A 22690-nucleotide genomic window follows, 5' to 3' on the forward strand; every position below is an offset into this window, starting at 1 on the left:
AGCAGGAGCAGAGGCAGTGGAAGGCAAGGCTACAGATACTGTCATGGTGCACAAATTATTCTTTGCTACTGGCTAACAATGAATTGCACTGCGTTTCCCAGATACCTGTTTCACTCTCTGAGTTCCCATCATGGACAGTGTTGGCCATAGTTGGCCCTGGTGAGCCAATCACCATGGGTTGATAGCTTGCGTCATTTCCCTCGTTGAAAAACTGGATAGATTTTGATCTCTCGCTGTGGTCAGAGTGAGAAGCTGATCGGGTATATGGTCCCATTTGCCTCTGGTGGAGTAACTTAGCCTTTTCAACTGAAGAAAGATGTGACTAATCAGTCTCCAGACACTTTGACCCAATATTTTAAATAAAATGACTCTGTACGCGCAGGTCACACTTACTCGCATTGCGATCCTGTTTGCTCGTGCGACGGATCGGGTCCAGAATGCTCTGGAAACGTTTCTTTTTCTCATCATCTTTCACTGTTTCCTTCTCTTTCTTTATACTTTGCTGTTTAGAGTACAAAATTAAGGGCAGAATAAGACCATAAGCCAAGTCAACTATCAACAACTAATCAGCAAAAGTCATTCACGTACACCCCACAGTCTTTCATCTCTGAAATAATACCACATCTGGAACTAAACACTCACATGATCTCTTCTGGATTGACAGAACAGCAAGGATATCTGTTTACCATTCCAAACTGTAAGCAAATAAGATTGCCAGTTTTCTTCCTCCAGTCAAAAGCAGATACATGCAGCACCAAACTACCAGTCTCATCCAAAACCTGAATTGCCCCACCTCAATTTAAAGACTTATCAATTTGGAAATGGTTTTCACCTTTCCAATGTTACCACTAACTTCAATATCACATGCCTGCAGCCAAACTGAATCACTCTGCAGAATGTCATGACACTGCTCAAAACGTGTTCCAACAATGCTAAAAGTTACAGGTACTAACATTGCCCTAGATGTAATATCTGAAGGTATATATTCCAGAATTAGCAGCACCTCTATCTAAATGGTCTTAAACAGGGAATGGCATCAGCTGACAAGGTGATAAGTTTTTCTAATACAGATGGCCCCCGTTTTCCGAACGTTCGCTTTATGACACCTCGCTGTTACGAAAGACCTACATTAGTCACCTGTTTTCGCGAACAGAAGGTGTTTTCACTGTTACGAAAAAAGGCAGCACGCGCCTGAACAGCGCAAGCTCCTCCCCCGGAACTGCATTCGAACCGGCTTTGCTTAAACACGTGCTTTATCTCTATTTATTTTGTGCATCCGTTAGCAAGGTAAGTTCTAAGGTATCGGAAAAGCCTAAAAGAGCTAAGGGTGTTACACTTAGTGTAAAACCAGACATAATTAAGCGTTTCGATCGTGGTGAACGAAGTAAGGACATTGTCCGCGTGTTGAACTTGCCTGCGTCCACCATTCGCACTATTTATACGCAGAGAGAAAGAATTTTGAAAGCTGCCGACGTTACTGTTGGTTCTGCTCGTAGCAAAGTGTTCTCTCTTAGTCAGCATCCAATAATGGATAAAATGGAAAGTCTATTGCTCGAGTGGATTGATGGGTGTACAAAGTGTGGTGTTCCGTTAAGTTTTCTTATACTTAAGGAGAAATCAGTCAGTCTTTTTAATAAGCTGAAACAGAAAGTGATGAAAGTGGAATTTAAAGGTAGTCATGGGTGGTTTGATCAGTTTCTGAGGCGAGGGCAGCTTCATAGTTTAAGCAGTGGTCCCCAACCTCCGGGCCGTGGACCGATACATTGCCGCGAAGAATGCAGTGGTGCAGCGGTAGTCAGGACGCACACAGCACATCTTTAAGAAAAAAAGCCAAAATAAACAAGCTGATTAATTAGGTGCCGCCCAGCACGTAAAATGTCGGCCCAGATCAGAGACGATTGCCGATTGCGTCAGGTGGTTATTCGTATAAGCAAGTGTTTAACTGTGACGAAACTACAAATTATTGGAGTCTTCCTGATTCCGGTAAGTGAAACTACACTCTACATACATTATTTCTACTTTATATAGGCTGTGTATTTTTGTGTTATTTGGTATGATTTGGCAGCTTCATAGCTTAAAGGTTACTGGAGAGAGTGTTTCTGCCGAGAGCGCTTCCGCAAGATTTTCGCTGCGTGAGACAGTGCTGCAGAAAAGTATTTCTACTTTATATATAGGCTGTGTATTTATCATATCATTCCTGCTTTTACTATGTTACTGTTATTTTAGGCTTTATGTGTTATTTGGTAGGTTTTTTTTTGGGTCTGGGAACGCTCAAAAATTTTTCCCATACTGATAAATGGTAATTGCTTATTCACTTTACGACATTTCGGCTTATGAACCGTTTCACAGGAACGCTCTACCTTCGGATAGTGGGGGAAACCTGTATCCTGGCAAGTTTTGACTGCTTTCTCCTTACAATCAATGACATTAGTATTGTTGAATAGCCCATCACACACACTTTTTTTTTGGAGGGAGCCAGGGTGGTGGGGGAAGTCACCACGGAACAGAATCTAAGCAGTCACATGAATACTTCAGCACACAAGTCACTCAGAAGTTAAGTATTCTATAGCAAGTGAAGCATCTCCCAACTCTCCAAAGTCTTTTTTAATATGTACAGAAGAGATTCTGCAGATGCTGGAAATCCAGAGCAACACACAAAATTCTGGAGGAACTCAGTGGGTCAGGCAACATCCATGAAGACGAACAGGTGGTCAATATTTCAGGCAGAGACCCTTCATTATGACTGGAAATGAAGGGGGAAGCCGCCAGAATAAGGCGGTGGAAGGGGAAGGAGTACAAACTGGCAGGTGATGGGTGAAACCAGGTGAGGGGATGGGTGGATGGGAAGTGAGAAGCTGGCTTTTAACATGTACTAGCTATGCATGTCATGGTAAACTGGCTTATTGTCATATATATTGAGGTACAGCAAAAAACATGTCTTCAATTTATTGAGTATGCCTGGAAGAAAATGAATCTCAGGGTTTTAAGCAACACACACACACAAAGTGCTGGAAAAACTCAGAAGGCTAGGCAGCATCTATGGAAAAGAGTTTAGTCAACGCTTTAGTCAACGCTTCAGGCCGAGACTCTTCATCAGGGTTGTATACGGTGACACATTTATTGTGATACAGTGTGGAACAGGCCTTTACGGCCCTTCGAGCTGCGCCACCAGAAATCCCCCAATTTAATCCTAGCATCTATGGAAAAGAGTTTAGTCAACGCTTCAGGCCGAGACTCTTCATCAGGGTTGTATACGGTGACACATTTATTGTGATACAGTGTGGAACAGGCCTTTACGGCCCTTCGAGCTGCGCCACCAGAAATCCCCCAATTTAATCCTAGCCTAATCACGGTACAATTTACAATGATCAATTAACCTACCAGTAACACCTTTGCACTGTGGGAAGAAACTGGAGCACCTGGAGGAACCCACACGGTCACGGGGAAAACGTACATACTCTTTAGAGGCAGCAGTGGAAATGATCAGACCGCTGAAGTGAGGGGTTAAATATCTCATTGAACACTCCAGCAAGTTGATCAACACAGATCAACTTGGCCAAATGCTTTCCGTTCACCCTCCTGAAGGATGCTCTCACGTTGGCCTCAGATAAAAAGTACAATGTCATTTGGGGCCATGGGAGTTCGCAAAGGTGCCTCCATGTTTTGACAGTCCAAGCAAGAATAGAAGGCATTGAGCTCATCTGAAACGAAAGCCTTATTGTCACCTATGTCACTTGGTTTCACTTTGTAGGAGGTGGTGGCATTCAAGCCCTGCCACAGCTGTTAAGCATCCTTCAGTGATTCAAGTTTGGCTCAGAATTGCAACTTTGCACGTGAGTTGGCTTTCTGGAGGTTCTATGTGGACTTCTTGTATTTTACTAGGTTGCAAGACCTGAGCTGGTCTTCAGCAGATTATGGATCTCTTGGTCCAACCAGGTCTTCTGATTGGGGAAGACTCAATGACATTTTGTCTACAACTGTTTTTAATAAAGTCCATGTGAAGCATGGCATATTTGTTCACATTCTCTGATGTGCCCTTGGACATGGCCCAGTCCACCAACTCAAAGCAATCCCCGCAGCTGCTTCTCTGACTCCAGTGACCACCTCTTTGTTGTCCTCATCTCTGGAGTCTTGCTCTAACCTTGGCCTCTATGCAGATCAGAGGACAGCCAAGTGATTAGGTTTCCCAAAATGCAGTCTAGGGATGGAACAGTAGGCATTCCTAATGGTAGTATAACAGTGGTAAAAAGTTTGTTGGGACCCCTGGTGCTGCAGGTGACATGTTCACAATAATCGGGCAGAGGTATACCAGGATATGTTTTGCATGTTCCTTTTCAAAGCTGTTCAAACAAGCCTGATTGAAGTCCCCAACAATGGTTTGAAAGGCATCGGGGTAGGCAGTTTCTTATTTGCTGATCACTGCACGCAATACCTCGATTGCTTGCCTAACATCAGCTTCTGGCAGTATGTAAACTGCGGTCAGAACACTGGAATAGAAGCTGTCCTTGAGACTGGTGGTATGTGCATTTAGGCTTTTATATCCTCTGCCCGATGGGAACGGAGAGAAGAGAGAATATCCAGGATGGGAAAGGTCTTTGATTATGACGGCTGCTTTACCAAGGCAGGAAGATTAGATAGAGACCACCAGGGGAGGCAAGCTCCTGTGATGTTCTGAGCTGTGTCCACAACTCTCTGAAGTTTCTTGCAGTCACAAGCAGACCAGTTGCTGTACCAAGCTGTAATATACAGTTGCAAGAAAAAGTTTGTGAACCCTTTGCAATTACCTGGTTTTCTGCATTACTTACTCATAAAAAATAGTCTGATCTTCATCTAAGTCACAATAATAGACAAACACAACCTGCCTAAACTAATAACACACAAACAATTGTACTTTTCATGGCTTTACTGAGCACATTGTTTAATCAATCACAGTCCAGGCTGGAAAAAGTATGTGAACCCTTGTATTTAATAACTGGTTGAACTTCCTTTAGCAGCAATAACCTCCACCAAACGTTTCCTGTAGCTGCTGACCAGACTTGCACAACAGCGAGGAGGAATTTTAGACCATTCCTCCATACAAAACTGATTCAGTTCATCAATATTCCTGGGACGCCTTGCAGGAACAGCCCACTTCAGGTCATGCCACAGTATCTCAATTGCGTTAAGGCAGTGTTTCCCAACCTTTTTCAGCCCAACACCCCACAAAGAACCTTCAGGCTTGCCAACGCCCCTCTTAGGTACAATGTACTTTCCAGCACCCCCATAGCATAGAAACATGTCTACCATATACCAACATGAGAAAAATGATTCTGCTTTAATTTTTTTTTTTGTCTTTAAGCCTACCTTACACAGTACCTGTGCACTGTACAGCAGCTTCGATACCAATGTGATCCTTGAGCTTGATGGTTTTTCTCAAGAGTTTAACTATCTGGTCCAAGTTGTGACAGCAAAACCTTTAACTCCCCATGGGTAACAATGTCCAACTGGTTTCTGTTTTTTTTTGAGAGTATGTGGTTCACTGCACTGAAGCCTCTATCAACAAGTAGGAGGACAGAAATGCAATGAAGAGCAGTTTGGCTCTTCTCCAAAGACCAGGAAACTTCATATGCCACGTACCACAAAAGTCAACATTTTTGAAAAGCATCTCTGCTTCATCAACACACACAAAATGCTGGAGGAATTCAGCAGGCCAGGCAGCAACGAGTAAAAAAAAGTACAGTCAACATTTTGGCCCGAAATGTTAACTGTACTTTTTCCAAAGACACTACTTGGCCTGCTGAATTCCTCCAGCATTTTGTGTGTGTTCCTCGGTTTTCCAGCATCTGCAGATTTTCTGGTTTCTGCTTCTTCACATTCTGAATTTCGATAGTTTCTTCTTGCAAGCTCTCTTCATGTTCTTCCACCTTGCAAAGAAATGGGTTAACTACCCAATCTAGAATTTCCAGATTGTTCTAATCCTTGAATCTTTTCTTCAGTGACTGCAGGTGTAAGCAGTACTCTTGCAAATCACTATCTGTGAAAGAGTGCCAGACTTGCCATTCAGGGAAAGTGTGAAAACATTCTTCTCCCAATGTTTTGCTTATATATTTCCAATAAAAGTGGACAGTGCACTTTTTGCCTGGATTAAATCAAAACTCTCACCCGGCAGTTTCATATGTAGAACGTTCATTTTGTTCTTCAGATTGGCTAGGTACACCACATCTCCACATAGAAGTTCAATCTTGTTTCCCAAGCTCTTGCTGACTGAGCGAAAATTCAACCACAGTGTCAAAAAGATCAAAGAAGCATTTTAAGCAGCAGCCATCACACTACAGTGTGAAGCAAGTATTCAAACTCTTCATCGTTATCTTTGCATAACTAGTGAAATATTCTATTTAATGGATGAGCTTTAATTTTGTTGATAGCAGATATTACAAGAGTCAAGCTTGAAAAACCCTCAGCTAGCAAGATGCCGATGATGAATTACACAAAGGATTGCAAACAGACTTGGAATTTCTTTTTTCATAAATGCCACTATACCAGCATGGTGACCTGTCATATAAAATACTCCATCTGCTGCACAAGAAATCATGTTCCTCATGGGAATACTTTTAACCTCAATATACTTATTGAGCTCGTCGCAAATTAATTCTCTGTTCATGTTTATTTTTAGCTTCTTACAAAAGATAATCTCTTCATAAACTTTCCCATTTTTGATAAAACATACATATGCCATTAGCAATGCCTGTCTCACACAGTTAACTCATCCAGTTGTATCCCAAATTCTGTTTTTTGTTGCTCTGTGCTTAGTTGATACTCAATATCTTAACTCATTCCATCAATACGACGAGCTACAGTTATTACCCAGAGGAATTGATTTTAAAATACAGCTATCTATTTTGAGAACAGTGGTGAGCACTTCTGATACAGCAGGCATTACTAATCTTTCACCAGTTGTATGAGATTTTCCACACTTTGCTATCATTTTGGAAATGTTATAAGAAGCAATGAGACCACGATCAAGGTCATTTTTAGCCTTACTGGCAAATGACTCAAGTGCGCAATGTTTCTCAAATGCTTCTTTCATTTTCTGGAACTGAGTAATACCATAAGAAGCCTTTTCAGGGTGTCTTTTACAGAAGTGTTCCTGCAATCTTGATGGTTTCATGGCTTCATTAGACAGTACAATATTACAAGAAAGACACATGGGGCATCGCTGATCTGACAGGAATGCAAGAAAATCATACTCCAGGTACGGAACATTGTATTGATGCAATTTCTGTAGTTTCTGTTTCTTAGCAGGATCAGAATTCAAGGCTTCACCGCCTTCAGACTCAGAGATCACGCTGAACGTATTTATCCATCATTAATGGGGCTAAATTAAAATAAAAAATTAACACAAACTGGGAGTGCCTATCAGATGCTGGTAACAGCAGCAAGTTGACATGGTCAACTAGGTCTCGTGCCTCAAATTATGGTACCGCCCCCTTCCGACAACTTCTATTTCCCCTAACGCCCCCTTTGGACACGTAACCACCCTTGTTGGAATCACTAGTTTAAGGTCTGGACTCTGACTTGGCTATTCCAAAACATGAAATTTCTTCTTTTTAATCCATTCTGCTGTTGATTTACTATTGTGTATTGGATCATTGTCTTTTTGCATTATCCAACTTCTATTAAGCCTCAGGTGATGGACTGCTATCCTGACATTCTCCAGTAAAATGTCTTTGACACCATTTTGAACTCACTGTTCCCTCAGCAATTACAGGCTATCCAGGCTCTGAGACAGCAAAGCAGCCCCAAAACATGGTGCTCTTTCCACCATGCTTCACAGCTGGGATGAGGTTTCAGTGCTGGTATGCAGTGCCCTTTTCCATCCAAACTACCAGCGTGTATTTCTGCCCAAAAGTTCAAATCTGTCTCATCTGTCCGCAGAGCATTGTGGAACATCCAGGTGGTCTTTTGCAATCTTGAGACATACAGCAATGTGTTTTTTTTTTGGGAGAGCAGTGGTTTTCTCTGTGGTGACTTTCCATGGACACCATTCTTGTTCAGTGTTTTTCTTATAGTGGACACATGAGCAGAGTTCTAGAGATTTCTGCAGGTCTTTTGTTGTTACCCTTGGGTTCTTCTTCACTTCTTTCAGCACTGCATGTTGTGCTCTGGGTGTGATCTTCGCAGGAAGCCCACTCCTAGGGAGAATAGCAACAGTATTGAGTTTCTTCCATTTGTAGACAATTCCTCTGACTGTGGACTGATGAACACTCAGGTCTTTAGAAATACTTTTGCAGCCTTTTCCAGCTTCCTGCATCTCTACAATTCTTCTTCCAAGGTCCTCTGAAAGTTGTTTTGATCGAGGCATGCTGCACATAAACAGATCTTTCTTGAGCAGAACAGGTTCTGTCAGTCACCTGACTTTGTGTGTCTTTTTTTAATAGGGCAGGGCACCTCTACAACCCACAGCTCCAATCTCATCTCATTGATTGGAACACCTGACTCCAAATAGCTTTTGCAGAAGGCATTATCCCAGAGGTTCACATACATTTTTGAACCTAGACTGAGATTATCTAAATGGTATACTCAGTATTGACGAGGAGGAATACAATCGTTTGTGCTTAGGCAGATTGTGTTTGTCTATTATTGTGACTTAAATGAAGATCAGACCACATTTTATGAGTAATTAATGCAGAAAACCAGGTAATTGCAAAAGGGTCACGAACTTTCTCTTGCAACCGTATCTGGTTATAGGATCATTTCTATCGTGCATTGATAAAAAAAAATTGATGAGAGTCAAGGGAGACATGACAATTTAGCTTCCTAAGGAAGTAGAGATACTGGTGATGAAATAATCAGCATTTACTTGGATCAGTACATCTTTAACAAGGAGCTGAGCAACATGCAGGGCGAGGAAGCCCGTCTGATCAACATCCCACTTCATATATTCACTCTGCATAGAAGTAGTGAACCCCACCTCCCAGCCTCAACAAAGGTGTAAAAGCATAAACACAAACCTTCTTCTTTGGAAAGAATGCGACTTTTAACCTGCGCTCTCTGTCCAGGTTCCTCATTTCCTTCACTTTCACTCCAAGGTGCTTCATATAGATGAAGAACACATCTGCAACAGAATTACTGGCACAGAAAGATTGGGAATGTAAGAAACACTAGGAAGAAATACCATTGCTTAAGTACACAAAATACAAGTTTGTGAGCACCAGGAAATAGGCTAAGTTCATGAGCTGAGGTTGAGGGAAAATGGTTCCTGCTTCACTGAGCAAAGCATGAATTCAGAAGCAAGTGAAGGGCTCAGAAATCATCAACTTAGTTGAAAACTATAATTTTCAGTGATCACAGCATGCAATGTAAGGAACAATGGAAATATTGAAATTACAGGGTGCACACACCAAGCAGAAGCCAGTTTGGCTGTTATGTAGCAGAGAATGACATTCACAAGCAGGATACTGTCGACTTACCTTTTCTCTTCCTCAGAAGGGGATAACGTCGCACTAAAAAGCAAACCAAAAATCATGAGTGATCCGACAACACAAATGAACGCAAGAAGTTCAGCAGATCCAATCAATCAATTGCAACTAAGCATTACAAGTCCCAGTTTGATGGGCAGATTACCCCTAAGCAGCTTTGGCATTTGTGGGAAGTACAAGTTGGGCAATGCTGTTACAGAGGATTTAAGGTAATTGGGAAGAGGCATGGGGAACCTGATTCACAATAACTCAGAGGAAAAACAAGGTGAGCAAGTACAATGGAGGGGCAAAGAGAGATAGAACAGTTCAGCCAGAGACAAGTTTGGAGTGTTTGGGCATAAATGCACATTACAAATTAGATAAGATGCACCTTCAAGTTGCCAGAAGTAATTATATTGTCAGTAACAGATCGGATTTAAAGAAGGGCTTAATAATCCCAGATACAACAGATTCAGAAGAAAGTGTGAAGGAGAGAAAATGATGGCAAATGTCATTATTTCAGGTAAGACTATAAAGGAAGTGGCTGACCAAAATGAAGATCTTGAATTTGTTTTCAGACTAGAGGGAGGGCAAAATATCAGCAGGAAATGGGACATTGAATGTCATATGAGTGAACGGAACAGATTTAAAACACATCAAATATGTCAGGAAAAAAAACCTAACGGTTTGTAACACAAGGACATGATAGTTCCTCCTCAGGGTAAGGAAAGCAAGCAATATAAAAACTACAGGTATACGAGTCATGACCTTCCAGAACTTTCCAAATACCATCTATGAATTGGAAATTTGGAATTGCAATGCTGTTCTTTAAAGTGGGAGGAAGAAAAATCCAGAAAGTAGTTAGCATAACTCATTAATCCAGGGTAACTAACAATTTGAATTCTGAGCTGATCACAGCATGGCCTTATAAATGTCATCAGTTCTATCTAATCTCATTGAACTTTGTCAGGTCAACTACATCATCTTTTTCAGAGTTCAGTCTGCTTGTTTCCAGACAATTTGAAATTGACATTGATCATTTGAAGGTTAGATTTTAAAATGCTACTCACAGGACTTCTTCGATCTTCTGTAACAAGTGCTCTGCACACACCCGTTCCTTCTGCTCTGCTGCCACACGGTCCCGGATTCGCTCTGCATCCAACTTTGCCAATTCATTCTCTCCGATTGTCATTCCCATATTCCGTTTTTGCCTGTTGGGATAATAGGCATAGAAACAGGTATAGATTAATAGCAGAACTAATTTAATTCTCTAAGAACCAGCCAACTTCACCATAAAATCTGAAGGAAAGGCAATACAGCATTATTATTGATCAAGTAAATTACACTTCTACAATTATTTATCAGGATACAGCACGGATCAGGCCCTACTGGCCCTACGAGTTGCACTAGCCAGCAACTCATTTTAACCCTAGCCTAATCATGGAACAATTTACAATGACCAACTAACCAATCAACCACCACACCTTTGGAATGTGGGAGGAAACTAGAGCACCCAGAGGAAATCCATGCAATCACAGATTAAAAAATAACAAACTCCTTACAGACAGCGGCAGGAATTGAACCCTGCTGGGTCACTGGTACTATAAACCATTGTGCTAATCATGCCCCCTCAAACATACAGTGAAATGCATCGTTTGTGTCAAATCAAATCAGCAAGGATTGTGCCGGGCAATCCACAAGTGTTGGCATGCTTCCAGCACCAACATAGCATGCCCACAACTCACTAAGCCTAAGCCTTGGAATGTGGGAGGAAACTAGAGCACCCAGAGGAAACCCACACGGTCACAGGAAGAATCGACAAATTCCCTACAGGCAGCAGCGCAAATTGAAGCCATCACTACAGTACCATGCTGCCTCAATTAGTCAGACTCTTACCCTCATTCTGATACATAGCAGAGTGCGCAGGCTTTGAATGCAAGCCACAGGTGAACACTAAGTTGCAAGATCCGGGATCACACAAGGACAAGGAAACAACGCTGTATACAAACATTCCCTCCAAAACCACAGGAACTGGGTGGAATGGGATGGTGGCACAAGGTTGTAAGCAGGGAAAAAGGCTGGTAGTAATATTCTTCTCTTTAGTAAACTTATAAAAGCGACTGGCTGCAAATATTTTCCGCAAAACTGCAAGGAATCTTGAAGGGACAGTGAAGGACAAGGGAAATGGGTTTGATAGTAGCTTGTAATTTTGTGTTGGGCGGGTTACTTCCAATATACTGCATAGGACAACTCCTAATGGCCTGCGTTAGTAGTCAAAGGAGCTACATATCTATTTTCTGTCCATTAATCAAATGAGTGGAAAAGACCAGAGGTGCAGGTTCAGAAACGATTATATTCTGAAGCATTGAGGAAGGTTGAAGAATCGAGGCGAATGCAGAGGGGGTCAACGATTGCTCCCAACGGAGGTCACTAGGGTGACAATGGTCAGCAGCCAGGTCGATGGCGTGCACTCTTCAAGGAAGGGCTGAGCTTGTGCGGCCACTCTTCTCGTATGCCGACGGAAAAATGTTTTTGATACTCTGAGATTTATGTGATTGTTTGACTGTACTTTATATTGGACTCCTTCAGTTGTTCAGTGTTTTCTTCCTTGTCACCAATTGATGGGTGGGTGATCTGCTTATATTTTTTTTGTGTGTGTGTGTGGGGTGGGGAGGAGGGCTTTGGGGTTTTAATGCTAGTGTTGCTGTTCTTTACTGCGAGTGAGGAGGTTGTGGATTTGATGCTACCATCGCTGTTTTTTTTCTGCGAGGGAGAGGGTGGGGGTTTAGGGTCTGCGAGTTTTGTTTCCTTTTCGTGCCGGAGGAGGGGAGGAGTTGATGTCTTTTCTTTCAGCAACACCCATGGTCTTTCTGTATATTATGGTTATCTGGAGAAGATGAATATCAAAGTCATACATGCATACTTTTGACAATAAAATGAACCTTTTGAGTATAGTTATGTATTCACGCTTGGGGTTAATTACTTATTAAGTAAGCGAAGTTAGTATAATTAATTAGCATATTTAAAACAGTCAACCAAAAAAAAATCATTCGCTGTGGCTCGCTCCCCTTAATTAGACTAACAACTAAAACGAAGCGTGAATACTTAACTATACTCATTTGCTTCTACCACACCCCAACCCACGTGACAGATTACCATAATAAGTGTGCCACAAAACACAATACAGGTATCCCCCACTTTACAAAGTACGCTTTACGCCACTCCGGTTTTACAAAAGACCTACATTAGTACCTGCTTTCACCAACCGAAAGAAATCCAAAGAGGATTTTCGTTTTTACAAAAAAAGGCGAAAAGCAAAAATAACATTCAGCGTTTGTTTTGTAGTGAGCCGTTATAGAGGCAGCGCGCACCCCGAGCAGCGGGAGTGGCGAAAAGCATAAATAGCGTTCGGCATTTGTTTTGCAGCGAGTCGTTATAGAGACAGCGCGCACTCCAAGCAGCGGGAGTGGCGAAAATAGCGTTCGGCGTTTCTTTTGCAGCCCGCCGTTACAGAGGCAGCGCACAAACCGAACAGCGGAAGTGGCGAAAAGTGAAAATAGCGTTCAGCGTTTGTTTTGCAGCGAGCCGTTATAGAGGCAGCGCGCACCCCGAGCAGCGGGAGTGGCAAAAATAGCATTCAGCATTTGTTTTGCAGCGAGCCGTTACAGAGGCAGCGCGCACCCCGAGCAGCGAGAGTGGTGAAAAATGAAAATAGCATTCGGCGCTTGTTTTGCAGCGAGCCGCTATAGAGGCAGCATGAACCCCGAACAGCAGGCGAAAAGCGAAAATAGCGTTCAGCGTTTGTTTTGCAGCGAGCTGTTATAGAGGCAGCGTGCACACTGAACAGCAGGGAGTGGCGTCACCAAACTTCTTCCCTGGGAACCACACTCAGCAACTCAGCATCAAGCTGCCATAGCTTTGAACCGCATGAGATTTTCGTCACGATTAACAGTGCTGTGATGATTACAGAGAAGTATGACTTTAATTTTGAAAGGGCACGTAAGTTTCGGGCAGGTTTGCAGGATGTTTTGAGTGCTTACAAAGAACCATATGATTGAAAAATGCGTGAACCTTTCAGTGTGCTCACTGTCTTCCCAATTCCGGTAAGTGAAACTACACTGTACATACATTATTTCTACTTTATATAGGCTGTGTATTTATCATATCATATTCCTGCTTTTACTATATGTTAGTGTTATTTTAGGTTTCATGTGTTATTTGGTAGGTTATTTTTTGGGTCTGGGAATGCTCAAAAATTTTTTCCATATAAATTACTGGTAATTGCTTCTTCGCTTTACGCCATTTCGGCTTACGAAAGGTTTCATAGGAACGCTCTACTTTCGGATAGTGGGGAAACCTGTATAGTCAGAAAATAGATAAATGGCTCCTACAGTAGTTAATAATGACAGCGAGACTAGCTGTTTACCTGAAATCTTCCAGATGTGTCTGAACATCAGGCAGGACACTGTCCTGCATCCCCTGCACCCAGCTACGTTGCATTTCCTCAGACATATCTCCTTTTCTACGTTCTGAAAGGATTGAACAAAGATAACAGGACAATTATGCTGACGCATTTACCATTCATTCAACAACATTTAATTCGAGCTGCAAGCTCCACATTACCAGAAACAAACTGCATTTACCTCCGGTTAATAACTTCCTGTAGAAGTGCTAGAAGTGTCTGCCTTGCAGAGGAACTGATCTCTCACTTACACTCCTGCACACTGAGGTGTGAAAACCAGGTACAAGCTAGAAGGTCTGATGCCACTGTCTTGTAGTGAAGCACAAATATGCTGGAGGGAGGTGACAGAAGCACTCACACCTGCCCCTCAGCTTTATGCCTGCAATTGATTTTTGTTAGATTTTCTTTTTAATTAATTTGCAGCCTCTTTTAATGCTTTTAGATTTTTTTTGTACAGTATCTATTTAAGACTGAACTTCTTTCACACATATTGGACTATCAGTCATTGAAAAACAATTTAATGGCCTTTTGACAGCTGTAAGACATCAAAAGGCTGTCAAGGCATTGGTCGGACAGGATGCAGCTGTAAGTGGCAGTGCCAACATTTAATGTCCACCTTCAGCTCGAGAAGGCAGTCCCAACTACTCTCCAAGATTCCTACTGGTCCGTGTGGTGGCAGATTACATACTACTGATTAGTTGGTTGTTTATGACTCTGATCCAGTGGCAATCATAGAATTACTGCATCTCCAGTTCGGAAGCATTTGTAATTTGTAGGTAGTGACATCTTCGTACATCTGAAGACTATGTTCTCTTGAGTGTTGGAAGCCACAGGCTTGGGAGGTGCTGCTGAAGAAATCTGGCAAGTTGCTACAGAGCAACTTGTACATAGTGCAGGTGCCATGGACTGGATATCAATGAGCAACAATAACCAAAAATAAAGAAACTCCAATTTAGAGTTGGAGAATCTGGATTGCTACTTTGTGGGTCAATAAATATTCTTCTCGTTCTTTCCATGTTCTAGCATTCAAAGAAGTGACTGTACCTGGATTCTCAAGTACAGATTCAAGATTCAACTACATTTATTATCAGAGAATGTATAAATTATACAACCTTGAGATTTGCTTGCTCACAGGTAGCCACAAAGCAAGAGACCTGAAAGAACCCCATTAACGAAAAAAATAAAAATAAAAAGACCAACACCCGATGCACAAAAAAAAAACACAAATCACACAAACAATCGAAGCAAACACAGCATTCTGAACCAAAATTGAGTCACCCAGTCCAAACCCGGAGCAACCCAGAGTACACCCAAAGCCTCACTTATCATTTCATCATTTTAGTGGGCTTGGGGCCCAGCAGCCAGGGCAGTCTTCATAGCCTCAGTGCCATGGAGAGATTGTATCGATTGCAGAAGTGAAATGTATTGGGTTTGGGGACTTACCTAGTTCTACACTGATCCATTCTGGAACCTGAACTTTGAGATTCTGGAATAGAACAGAAATGCAATGAATAAACGTAAATGCTTGCGAGCCAAGTGGCATAAACAGCAAGATGCAAACAACATTGAAGCTCAAATCACTAATTGTTCACAAACAGCATCCACAGCAGTGGATATCAGACCAATGCAGTACCCACTGTTCATTATTTCATACACATTTAGATCTGGAATTTAAGAAACAGCAGAACAAAAAAAAAAATTGGTATTATTACTCCCCTTCTCAATAGGATCACACCTTTCTCCTCTCAGAATCACAATCTAAAGCCCTCTTCTCCAGTCTGGGGTGAACACATAGTTAATACTGACACTTAGTGCCTCCGATTGTGGGAAAAACTCAAAGCAACTGGAATAACAAATAAGCAGAGATTGGAAATTCTGGGTTTCTACAGACTCTCAAGGATAAGGAATCTTTACCCCAGTTGTTCATGAGATCAGGCACAACAGCAGAAGGAGAAAGAGAACCAACATGATTGCAAACAAGGTGGGTTCCAATTGTCACTATATTCATGAAGTAACAACAACCAATCATGTACTCACTCCAGATTATTTCTATTTTTCCCCACCAGAGGAATTTCCAGTTAGAAATCGATTTCAACAAGCAACCATAATTCCAGGATGTGAAGTTGCTACCAGTCTCAGAACAATTTGATTTAAAATTGGTCTCTACGCAGTACATTGGAAAATATCCATCTCAATGGTTAGGTGAACAAAAGCCATACAACTGGAGGTATACCTCCTGAAGCAATATTTATTCCAAAGTGCCATATATAGAGTTGTACTTGGGTTTATATACTTCCAAAGAAAGTGTCAAGGAGAATGCTACTTGTCCTTTAGATTATAGAGGGACCAGTTAATGATAAATTGTAACCATCCTGTGAACTACACTAGAATATAAACAGTAATATTCAGGTTGTTCCAGATAGCACATAACCCCGGTGTCAGAAGTCTCGGTAATTCAGATACAGAAAATGCAGCTGCAAATGAGAGACTCACCGATCCCTTCTCCAAGAAAAAATGGCAAAACTCTAGAAACATCCGTCGATGATCCTTAGAGTTTGTGTGATTGTAGAGATCAGCATAGAGGTAACAGAGCTGGGTAGAAAACAATAAACTGCCATTTATTAACAATTACCAGCATAATCATTTCTCACCCAGTAATTGGACAGAAGCAGTCCTTTACATCACTGCCAACAATAATACTAAAAATATCACCCTTGCCAAACATCAATACCATCCCTATATGAACTCAAGTACCAATTTTCACCACCAGCCCCCAATCCTTACCACTGACGCTACCCAGATTTTCCCCCCTCACTCTAGTCCATGGTCCTTACCAATGGAGCTGCCTCAAACTGTGACACGACATGATGTAAAAATGCAACCAAATGTGCCGGCCTGGATTTCACAAGGTCGATGGTTTGGAAACAGCTGCACTGAACGTCAATCTGTAAAGTGAGCAGACGGAGATTAGGATCCAGGTAGGTTCACACTACCTGCAACCAAATTAACTTCAACAATCAGCACTTACTTGCTCAGCCTCTGTATCAAAATCATCGTCTTCAGCACCAATTATTGGCACTGGAACTCGTGGGGGACTGACCCCTGAGGACAGTGAATCCTTCAGATAGAAAGAAGTAAACATCAGTCAATCAGATCACAACAAAAACTACAATTAAATACTTTACACTGACACCAGCCCCTGCATTTTCTGTAGCTCCAGCTTCTTTCCATCAGATTTTCCTTGTGTTCCCTTGCTTAGGAGAGGACATTGCCCTGGGATGTGTCCAGGCTACAGCTACCCTGGCTGGTGCAGGACCATTCTCTGCTGAGCAAGTTGGGTGTCAACCTTTCTACGATGTTAATGCTTCCTGATAGCACACATTTTTGCAGTATCCTTCACATCGCATAACAAAAACAAAATGCTCAGTACCTCTAAGGACATGTGGACAAAGTATGCTTAGAAAATTTACAGCTGAACAGTAAACACGAATTCAAATGTAGTTCAAAAATAATTGTTTACTGCAATTGACAAAGGTCAGGAAGAATTCCCGTCTTCCTGGAGAACAGTGGAAAATGCCTTCTGATGGTCAGAGATAAACCGTACCCAGTCCTGACTCTCATCGACTTCCATACTCTCACAAAAACTGCCAGCATCTTTTGGGAAGATCTTGGGGCTGCTGTTCAGAGAATCTCGGTGAAAGTGACCATCACATGGGGGAGACGGGCTACTTATCATAGACTGTAGAAAGAAACACAATATATAAAAATACAGCATTTAATAAGCACCTTTCACAGCCAAATGGGCCTCTGCTAATCAATCACATTTTGAAGTGCAGTTTCAATTCAGAAAACCATAGAATCACTGAAATGCAAGGCACAGCAAGCCAACATTAGGAATGCTGTCTTCAAGGAAACAAGGCAGACAATTTGGTAATAGCAGGAACCAACAAACAGCAATGAGGTATCACAAGGTCTAGAGTACATCCTGGGTAGAGGTGGCAATATTTTATTTTGAGTATAATGAAAACACTCATTAAAGTTATGCAAATAAATCTGCTTTATTTTAAAAAGTGAGAATAAATCGCATTCACATCCTTGAAATAATGTCGAAGCTTTTATATCCTCAGAAGAGAAAAGGTGGAACATCAAGTTTAATGTCTCGTTAGAACTGCTTGAGAATTACATCCAAAATGTTTGTGTTCAAGGCTCCAGACTGCATTGCACTGACAATTATTTGGACTCCAAGCAGCAACAAAAAACAGGTGATCCCTCAATCACAAGGCCACCGAACCTGCTAAAAACACTCCAAAAAATATAATTCAGTGCATTTAAATTAATGTAACTCAATCAAAAGCTGTAAACTACATAGGGATCAATGGATACATTTTCCAGCCAACTGCTAGGAAATTCAAGGAAGCTAGAATTCCAGCATTTGGAATGAAAGCCATCAGCAGCTGCACGGAAGTTCAACATGTGCACACTTCTGCGGAAGCCCTGAACTTCCTGAGGAAAAACATCAGATTCAGCAACTCTTTTTTCATTTTAATGGAGAAGAAAGCCTGGTAGGCAAGGCTCAGGACATGTACAATCGATTTAGATTAACTTATGTTTTAATTTTTAGTTTGTTTTCACAAATAACTCACAAGTTTTAAATGGAGGTTTTTTCCAAAAAAAAGAGAATTTGTGAATATCAGGCTGTCTAACAGTTTTGAAAATCTCTTCAGTCTGGAGGGGTGGTGTAACTAACTGTTGTGCAGGATCTTGCAAATGAGATTGCAGCAGACTTTTTGTTCAAATTGCTCTTGCTGGAGCATCTTCGCTCACCAAATCGCTCACTACCCCTGGAAATTCTGGGACAATAAATAACTTCCCAAACCCTATGATCAGAAGAACACAATAGCTAAACTATGAGTGTCTCAAAGTCAAAAGAAAACATTTAAACAGGGCCTTTCAGAATACCTCAGTTTTTATTTATTTTTAAGGGACAATTAACTATGTCTGAAGTGTAGTTGTTAGTGGTGCTAGAAAGTTTGTGAACCCTGTACAATTTTCTCTATTTCTGCATAATTATGACCTGAAATATAATCAGATCTTTATGCAAATCCTAAAACCAGATAAAGAGCATCCAATTAAATAAATAACACATAAAAACATGATACTTGTTCTTTTGTTGAGAAAAATGATCCAATATGACATGTATTTGATGGAAAAAGTATGTGAACCTTTACTTTCAGTAACTAGTGTGACCTTCCCCCCCCTCCACCCCCGCATCCCGTACAGCAACAACTTCAACCAAACATTTCCGATGACCGTTGATCAGTCCTGCACATTGGCTTGGAGGAATTTTAGGCCATTCCTCTTTACAAAACTGCTTCAACTCTGGGATGTTGGTGGGCTTCCTTGCATGACCTGTCTGCTTCAAGCCTTTCCACAACATTTCTATAGGATTAAGGTCAGGACTTCGACTGTCATTCCAAAACACATTTTTTTTCCTTCTTTTTAAACCATTATGTTGTTGATTTACTCCCTTTCATTGTCTTGCTGCCTTATCCAACTTCTATTAAGCTTCAGGTGACAGACTGCTACCCTGACATTCTCCTGTAAAGTGTCTTGATATACTTTTGAATTCATTGTTGCCTCAACGATTGCAAGCTGTCCAAGCCCTGAGGCAGCAAAGCAGCCCCAAACCATGATGTTCCTTCCACCATGCTTCACAGTTGGGATGAGGTTTTGGTGTTGGTGTGCAGTGCTCTTTTCCCTTTAAACATAGCAATCTGCATTAATGCCAAAAAGTTCAACTTTTGTCTCATCTGTTCACAGAACATGGTCCCAGAAAAGCTGTAGAATATCCAGGTGGTGTTTTGAAAACTTGACATGTGCAGCAATGTTCTTTTTTGGAGAGCAGTGCTTTCCTCCGTGGTGTCCTTCCATGAACACCATTCTTGTTCAGTGTTTTTCTTAGAGTGGACACATGAACAGAGACTTTAGCAAAGTTCTAGAGATTTCTGCAGTCTTTTGCTGTTACCCTTGGGTTCTTTTTCACTTCCTTCAGCATTGCACATTGTGCTTTTGGTGTGACCTTTGCAGGATGCCCACTCCTAGGGAGAGCAGCAACAGTACTGAGTTTCCTCCTTTTGTAGACAATTTTTCTTACTGCGGACTGATGAACACTCAGGTCTTTAGAAATACTTTTGCAGCCTTTTCCAGCTTCATGAACCTCTACAATTCTACTTCCAATATCTTCTGAAAGTTGTTTTATTCGAGACATGGTGCACACAAACAGATCTTTCTTGAGAAGAGCAGGCTCTGTCAGTAACCTGACTGTGTGAATTTTTTTTTTACATATAGAGGGCAGAGCACCTCTACAACCCACGCTTCCAATCTCAACTCATTGATTGGAACACCTGACTCCACATAGCTTTTGTAAAAGGCATTACCCCAGAGATTCACATACTTTCCCCAACAAATACATGTAATATTGGATCATTTTTCTCAATAAATAAATGAACAAGTATAATGTTATTTTGTGGATTACTGACTACCTGACAGATAGACCCCAGTTTGTACGACTGGGTAGTTCTCTGTCTGAGATGGAGGTGAGTGACACTGGAGCCCCACCAGGGACTGTCCTGTCTCCGTTTTTGTTCACACTGAACACCTCAGACTGTCAGTACAAATCTGAGTCTGGTCACTTGCAGAAGTTCTCTGATGACTCTGTGGTGGTTGGGACTATCAGAGATGGACGGGAGTCAGAGTACAGAGGGCTGGTGGACAAGTTTGTGGAGTGATGCAGGAGGAATCACCTGCTCCTGAATGTGGCCAAAACCAGCGAGATGGTGATTGATTTTAGGAGTAAGAGGACTGGTACGAGTCCTGTATACATTCTGGGGGATGAGGTCGTGGTGGTGGAGGAGTACAAATACTTGGGTGTTCACCTCGACAACAGACTTGACTGAGTAAACCAACACCAAGGCTGTTTATACAAGAAGGGGATGAGCAGACACTATTTTCTAAGGAAGCTGAGATCCTTCAGTGTGTGCAGCAGGATTTTGGAAATCTTTTGCCAGTCTGTTGCAGCCAGTGCAGTCTTTTTGCAGCTTTATATAGGGGGTGCAGCATTGGTGCTGGTGATGCAAAAAGACTAAATAAACTCATCAGAAAGGCTGGATCCATCCCTGGCTACATCCCAGACTCTTTTGAGTTAGCGGTGGAGAGGAAGTCACTAAACAAACTGTTATCCATTATGGACAATCAGGAACATCCTCTCCATGATCTACTGAATAAGCAGCAGAGCACTCTTTCGAACAGGCTCATTCAGCTCTGCTGTCACAAGAATCTTTACAGAAAATCTTTCCTACCAAATGAAATGAGCATACACAACAGTTCATCTGTGTGCAACAGGAGAACACACATCACAGTACAATAATCTCTGCTTTATTATTTTGTACATTATTATTGTACAATATTGCACACTGGTAAACTATTATGCATATTTTGTATTTTATTAATAATATTATTATTGCTAAGTGTGTTTTTAAATATTGCTGCTGTAATGAAGTATTTTCCCACTTGGGATCAATAAAGTACTTATCATTATTATTTAATTGGGTTCTCTTCATCTAGTTTTAGGAATTGCATGAAGATCTGATCACATATTAGGTCATATTTATGCCAAAATAGAGAAAATTCTACAGAGTTCACAAAACTTTCTAGCACCAATGAATGTGGCAAAAAGCACTAGCCAACGTGTATATAGCAATGGCCAACGAAACAACAAGGTGATGCTGGATTAGGATCCAGATTAATGATTTTGCTTCTTTACCCTTGTAGTTTTAGCTTCCTTTATGCTTGCTTCTGTTTGTCTGCAAAGCTGAACTGTGGCTTTGACAGTACCTTTTCACTTATTCCTTATCTAAACTGATTTAGACTAGTTTACAGTATAAAAGGAGAGCATGTGCTCAAATTTGTTGTTGCGTCGTTTTACCTGCCTTGCTTGCTAGTACAGGCTAACCCTGCTTGACTTACACTGTGATAAAACCGTAAACTTACATCTCATTCTTGACTTCCAAAGAACCTTCTAGATATCACCTCCAGATGAAACACTGATAACCAATTGCCTTTTTTTTAAAACCATGACTTTATTAGCATTAGCCAGTTCCTCATTCCTTAATACCACAAGATCTTATACATGCAACTGAGATAACAGAGTTGTATAATATCTTCTCTGAAAAAAGGCACCTCTGCCAGTATAACATCTGCTTAGTGCCCCACTGTAGTATTCAGCCAAGATTTTTTAAGTTCAGGTTGCTGGCATGGAGATTAAAAATACATCTTTGGCACAGCAATGAATGTTCCACCAAAAAAGACAACTGGCAAAGGATCTGGAAGAAAATGAAGTTCAAATTTTCTTCTATTGCATTTTAACCCAGTATGATATTTCTAAAATCCAAGCAATAAAATTACTTAGCGCTTGTCTGACGTGTAATTTTGTTACATTAAGACACTGGAGGGTTTGAGAGACTGCAGAGCAGCACAAGTTGCGCACTTCAACCGCAGTCTTCTCACAAAATGCCAAGTCAAAGAAAAATTAAAATAATTTTTCATTGAATAGTAAAAAATTTTGGAACATTAACTGGTTTAACACGGAGTGAAGATTGAAAATTTACTAGAACCTAGATCCAGCACTGCTCACCTCTGCACGGCCAAATGAAATGCGGCTTCTATCGGATCCTGTATTCTCATTCTGCGGTGGAAGATCATGCTCCCAGTCGCCTGTATCTGGTGAATGAAC

At 41.4% G+C, this 22690-nt stretch overlaps 1 protein-coding gene across 1 annotated transcript in view; it reads right to left on the reverse strand.

Annotated features, from left to right (window-relative positions):
- The window catches only part of LOC134340917 (rho guanine nucleotide exchange factor 12-like), a 71945-nt gene extending 49272 nt beyond the window's left edge, over nucleotides 1-22673 (reverse strand). Inside the window, exons 1-12 of the mRNA XM_063038514.1 lie at nucleotides 22592-22673; nucleotides 17504-17638; nucleotides 16928-17017; nucleotides 16734-16844; nucleotides 16393-16491; nucleotides 15343-15385; nucleotides 13864-13966; nucleotides 10508-10648; nucleotides 9450-9482; nucleotides 8991-9108; nucleotides 394-502; nucleotides 106-306 (exon numbers count right to left, since the gene is read on the reverse strand). Coding sequence (XP_062894584.1) covers nucleotides 106-306; nucleotides 394-502; nucleotides 8991-9108; nucleotides 9450-9482; nucleotides 10508-10648; nucleotides 13864-13966; nucleotides 15343-15385; nucleotides 16393-16491; nucleotides 16734-16844; nucleotides 16928-17017; nucleotides 17504-17635 — 1180 coding nt within the window. The 5' untranslated portion in view covers nucleotides 17636-17638; nucleotides 22592-22673. The remainder of the gene's footprint in view (nucleotides 1-105; nucleotides 307-393; nucleotides 503-8990; nucleotides 9109-9449; nucleotides 9483-10507; nucleotides 10649-13863; nucleotides 13967-15342; nucleotides 15386-16392; nucleotides 16492-16733; nucleotides 16845-16927; nucleotides 17018-17503; nucleotides 17639-22591) is intronic.
- Nucleotides 22674-22690: the final 17 nt, after the last annotated feature.

This window comes from Mobula hypostoma, chromosome X2, assembly GCF_963921235.1.
Source record: "Mobula hypostoma chromosome X2, sMobHyp1.1, whole genome shotgun sequence".
NCBI classification, from domain to species: Eukaryota; Metazoa; Chordata; class Chondrichthyes; order Myliobatiformes; family Myliobatidae; genus Mobula; species Mobula hypostoma.